This window comes from Nicotiana sylvestris, chromosome 9 (assembly GCF_000393655.2).
Source record: "Nicotiana sylvestris chromosome 9, ASM39365v2, whole genome shotgun sequence".
Lineage (NCBI taxonomy): Eukaryota > Viridiplantae > Streptophyta > Magnoliopsida > Solanales > Solanaceae > Nicotiana > Nicotiana sylvestris.
In genome coordinates, this window is record NC_091065.1 from 49,320,306 (window position 1) to 49,326,065 (window position 5,760).

At 35.2% G+C, this 5,760-nt stretch overlaps 1 protein-coding gene across 2 annotated transcripts; it reads left to right on the forward strand.

The window, feature by feature from the left end:
• Positions 1 to 1,466: 1,466 nt before the first annotated feature.
• LOC104229965 (probable sodium/metabolite cotransporter BASS3, chloroplastic) lies at positions 1,467 to 5,081 on the forward strand. 2 transcript variants are annotated; one of them, XM_070156578.1, is made up of 6 exons: positions 1,535 to 2,048; positions 2,461 to 2,497; positions 2,772 to 2,867; positions 2,959 to 3,265; positions 3,414 to 3,661; positions 4,477 to 5,081. In XM_070156578.1, the coding sequence occupies exons 1-6, from the start codon at positions 1,940 to 1,942 to the stop codon at positions 4,718 to 4,720; spliced, it is 1,041 nt and encodes a 346-aa protein (XP_070012679.1). In that variant the 5' UTR covers positions 1,535 to 1,939; the 3' UTR covers positions 4,721 to 5,081. The 2 variants fall into 2 exon arrangements, with proteins under 2 accessions (XP_009780999.1, XP_070012679.1); XM_009782697.2 differs by lacking the exon at positions 2,461 to 2,497 and having other exon boundaries at positions 1,467 to 2,048.
• Positions 5,082 to 5,760: the final 679 nt, after the last annotated feature.

Consider the following 5,760-nt stretch of genomic DNA (forward strand, 5'->3'; position numbering starts at 1 on the left):
TCTTTTTCTTCTTTTGTGGCTTTTAGTGGGCAGAGGTATCTATCTAGAAATATCACATTACTGGACTGTGGTTCACACTTGGATTTTTCTGACCTCATTTCCCACACCGTCATTGCCCCATGCCTTTTTGCATTTCATTTCTCATGAGGATTTCATTTCCTAGTATTTCTATTTTTCTCCCCAATACTTTCCGGAGGAATATTCTACACTTTTATCCTTAATTTACCTAGCAAAAGTCTACCACCTGGAATTATGATCTTTCTTTTCCGAAGGTTGGTTCAATTCCAATGTCTATTATATGGCTCTATAGCCATCTCTAGAGATTGTTTTCCAAATATTTTTTCCTTTTTCACATAAATAGTAGTATTTTTTTCGAACCTCATCTTCAAAATTTTAATTAGCTATGCATTTAATTAAATTTTTGAAGCTGAATTTAAAAGAAAAATTTGAAGATGAATTTTAAGTTTGAAAAATAGTTTTTACCCTTTCAAGCAAATATTTTCCTCTCACAAACTGTAACATTTTTCACGTGAAATCTTGTCCAATACGATTTTAATTTTTAAATATTTTTTTCAACTTAACTTCAAAAATTACTCTTTTTAAAAGAAAAATCTCACATTTTTTATGTCCAAACGCCTACTAATTTTTATCTCAAAAACATGGCCATAGCTACCGTATTATTTATTGATTCCGACGAAATCATAAACTTTTGCTTAGACTTCGTATTTATATTAGAAAATTTATTAAACTTATATAAATATTTAATTACGAATCGAGTAACTAAAATAAGTTATGTGAAGTTCAAAAATAATAACTCTGCATCTACCCAAAAATTAACCTATATATATGTATGTATGTGTGTGTGTCAGATTTGAAGACTAAACCATACAAATGCTAGGAACGAGTAAAATAGAATCTAATTTGACGACTTCAACATTAAATTTAGCTTTGATTAGAACCATAATTTATATTTTAAAGAACCATAAATTTTTCCATGAATAAGTGCTATATACTGTTGATGTCTTCAATTTGATTCGACACCAATAATATATTTGCAAAACTTCCGAAACTTCCAAAAGTTGCAAAAGTATGTTACTTCTGATGAAAAATTTGAGATACTATTATTAGATTATAAGTAATTAAATATTAGATGCACAGAAATAAAGTTGAATTGTTTAAAAAACAGGACTAGTCAATTTATAAAAATCATAAAATACTTCAAAGGTTATAGAAGTAGCTTCTTTCTTACACACACATATATATATGACGGAAAATTGTCCACGTTATGAAGAATTTCACAAATAAATAAATAATAAGAAACGAAGAGTTTACAGGTAAATATGAGTTAGAAGAGGGTGACATTGCAAATACCCGTCTATACTTGGGACAAGAAATCTCCTACGCCGCGGGCGCAGCTATAAATCTTGCAGTCAAGTATAAATACTAAATAGCTTACTGAAATACTTACAACTGTAAAGAGAACTTACATCAGCGTAACACAATAGAAAAATTTCTCTTCCTTCATTATTCAATCAACAAAAATATTTTTAGTAATCATCGCTTCTGCGCTTTGCTCCTCCTCTCATTTCTTTTCTTCCCTCGCCGGGAAAGAACCCAATTTTCTCCGGCGATCGGGAACATTCATACTCGCCGGTGAAGCTACCCTTCAACCTCAAAATGTCATTAATTCCATCTTTATCCCTTAAATACCCAAAACCTTATCTTTTATCCCCCAATTCAATATCCAATTTCTCAATTTTGCATAGCAAGAACCGATATTTAAGCTCTCAAGCTATTAAAAACGTAAAAGGTCTTAATGGGGGCTCGTTAAACGCAGTTGCATGTTCGACTTCGTCGCCGTTAATTGGGAGAGTGGGTTTGCATAGACGGGAAGGTAACTTTTCGTTACTGTCGTTTGGTGCAAATCCAAGGAGTTTTTATGTCGAAGATGAAAAGGCGGATTATTCACAAGCTTTGTCTGCATTACTTCCATTTGTTGTGGCGCTCACTGCTGTTGCTGCTCTTTCTCAACCTTCCACTTTCACTTGGTAATGATCACTTCTGTTTACCTTTTATTTCATTGCGGAACTCTAACTGTAAATAAATTATTGTGCTTTTTAGTTATTGCTTTCAGTAATTTCTGCTTATTATAAAATCATTTCGTAGGAATATCTTTTTTGAACCCTTTCTTTTCGGAGGGGTTTAGGTAGGTTTAGCGGACTGTCAGTTGAAAACTTGTCCCTATTGATTTTTAAAATTTTGTACTTTTCGTTTTAGTTTTGCGTGTTTGTATTTAATTTTACCTTTTTTCTTTAGCAAAATGTTTTGTTGAAAGGTATTGAATGAACACTCCCAAAGTTATTATAGGGGATGCATATATAATTTATTTATTAAGTTTAGTTCTGCAACCCTTTTTTTGGGTTTATGAGTAAAATAAACAGGAGTGCTAATATCTTGCAGGTGAAGCAAATCCCTTTCACATTCACTATAGCCTACGGTATATTCCTCTGTTTTTGTACATCTTAGTCTCTAATAGCCATAAGATGGAGTTCTATTTATATCAGCAACGATGACATAAACTAGTAAATACTGTATCAGATTCTGAAATTGAAGTCTATTTAGGGGAAATCGAATTTACTTTCTTCCTGGGGCATGTTTTACTTCTTTCTAATATACTCTTGCTGGGTTAAAATCTTGCTTTGAGTTACCACTTTATGTTTTCTTAAACATTTGTATATTGTTGCTTTGTATAAACGATAGAAAAAATGCAGGGTGTCTAAAGAAATGTACGCTCCTGCGCTTGGAGGAATCATGTTGTCAATTGGCATTAGACTTTCCATTGATGATTTTGCTCTCGCTATTAAAAGGTTAGGCCAATTTTACTAGTTTTATGGACCTGGTCATTGTTGAGGTAGTTAGCATTTTGGTGTTAAAGCTTTTGAGCTTTGTTGGTTGCAGACCTTTGCCCTTATCTGTTGGATTCATTGCTCAGTATGTCCTGAAGCCAGCTCTTGGCATACTTGTAGCACAGGCATTTGGGATGCCTCAGGCGTTCTATGCTGGTTTTGTCCTGATGTCTTGTGTTGCTGGGGCTCAATTATCAAGTTACGCCAGCTTCTTGAGCAAAAGTGACGTGGCGTTCAGTATTCTCTTGACCAGTTCAAGCACCATTGCTTCAGTTCTTGTTACTCCACTTCTAACTGGCCTTCTCATTGGTTCAGTTGTTCCAGTTGATGCAGTTGCAATGTCAAAGTCAATCTTGCAGGTATCAAATGCCCTTACACAATTGCTGCTTGATAATTAGTGTAATTGTAGTATACCAAACATTACAGGTGAAAAGCTTTTTTATATCATAATTCCTCAGCCATCTACGTCAAAATGTGTCCATAGTCATTCATTTACTGTCTTTGCAGGTCGTTCTTCTCCCAGTCACTCTTGGCTTAGCGCTGAACACCTATGCAAAACCAGTAGTATCTGTTATACAACCCGTGATGCCTTTCGTTGCCATGATTTGTACTTCACTGTGTATTGGCAGTCCTCTTGCAATCAACCGTGCTCAGATTCTTTCTGCTGAGGGTGCCAGGTTGATTGGTCCTGTACTGACATTTCATGCAGTGGCATTTGCAGTGGGTTATTGGCTCTCGAAACTTCCATTTTTTAGGTAATTGTCTAAGTCTCTTCTATCTGTGGACTGTTGTATGTGATGAAATACGTCTAAGATAAAGCATGTATACTTGTCACATTTCCCATCATGATAATTAATGCTTTGGAGCTGTTCTCTAGTTTGTAATTACGAGATACTTATCAATATACCATTTGTTGCACCATAAATAGGTATTTCTGTTATTATATATAAACAGACTAGACTATCCAAACTCTGTTTCATCCTAGTGATGCAAGAGCATATCAGTTGCTCCTTCCATTAGTTAAAACATACCTTTCCTACATTTTCCATCTTAGCCTTGATAGGCAGAGTTACCCGGTACTTGTGCTGGTTGGAGGTAGCTAGGCAGCCGGCGGAATTGTCGAGGTGTAGGCAAGCTAGCCCAGATGCCACCATTATAAAAGAAACACTTTTCCTTCATCAATTGACATGTGATGTACGCCAATTTATTAGGTGGAGCATCTGCCGTTTAATGGGTGCTTAAAAGCATATTTGAATTCTTCAGTTTACTTGATTTCTTGAAAAGTTATACTATTCAACTCTTGGTGCTGAAACTTGTATCTCTAGTTGTTTCAATTTATTGCAATATGTGGGCTTGAAGAGAACTCACGATGTTTTTCTCATCTACTGTTCTTTCAGTATGCGTCGAGTAAAACATGAATTTATATGACATTTTCAGTTGTGATATATTTCTATTGAACACTTACTAATTGCATATTCATTCTTCACTGAAGGCTCCTCTAGTTAATATAAGACCATTTATCAAGTGTAGTTCGAAAATCATCTATATATAATAATTGGTACAATGGCAGGTTTGAAGAAGAAGTCTGCAGGACGATTTCAGTATGCACAGGAATGCAGAGTTCCACGCTGGCAGGGCTTCTTGCAACCCAATTCCTCGGGAGCACTCAAGCGGTCCCTCCTGCATGTTCCGTAGTTGCAATGGCTATCATGGGCCTTTGTCTTGCCTCTTTCTGGGGAGGTGGATATCGGATCAGGGACATACCGTCCGTGCTCTTTCTACAAACTGCTTCGACAATCAAGCCTTCTCAGTAAGCTAGAGATATGTAGATACAGAGTAGGATAACTAATAGAAAAGTAGACATCCTTTCAGACTTGGGCAGAGTAACTTAAATGCAGTAGAAATAGTTAAATGAGATGAAGGCATAGGTTATATACTACAGTGGCCTGCAAAAATGTGTATGAAAGTTGATAGATGAGATAGTATTTTAACTTGTAAGGCGAAGGCATAGGTTATATACTACAATGGCTACTTGTACAGTTCTTCTCAACGTATGAACTTGTGAAGTCAGATTTTGAGCTCTAGCGTTTAAGTCTAAAAAACCCTTCTTATATCGGTCCCTTGTATGTAAAATTTGGTTTAATTGTCTTTATCAGAAAACGGTTTTGCTGGTCACCTTCCAAGCTGGATCTTTTCCACAGAAAAAATATGCATGGAGCGTAAGACAAGACTTATTATTTTACATGCAAGTACTTTGGACTTTATCTTGTAAATGAGTTTTGATATAAAGTTTAATTACGAAATTGAAGAGAAGCGGGAGCTTTGCATGTCTGTGTAATTTTTAACAACATAATACATATTTCTAGCAGCACATTTACTATATCAATAGTAGACATAAAATATTTCCTCGAATAGTAGATCCCAACCAAAACTGAAACCCTAATCATATGCCTAAAATCATGCAGCGTATTAACTTAAGGGTTTGTTCCTTATTACTTTACTATTACTATACTTAATAAGAGGGAATACAGCACCTCAAGGTCAACATGCCTGCCTGTCACATACAAGGGTATTTTTGTAATTTGGATAAAACAGAGCTATACGATTGGCTGGAAACGAAACTTACTGTAGCTGCTACATAAAATCTTTAACGATTTAACGAAATTGTCCCGTCTTTATCTCATCAACCAGTGGCACATTCTTCTGACAAGTGTCAACTCTCCATCTACTTGTCATGCTAATTGATGTCAGCTATCCATGTGCCTTTTCACAACAAAAGGAGTATAGCTGACTGCTAATTATAGTTTCTTCTTTTTCTTCCTCTAAAAGTTATAAAATATAGTTTAATATATTA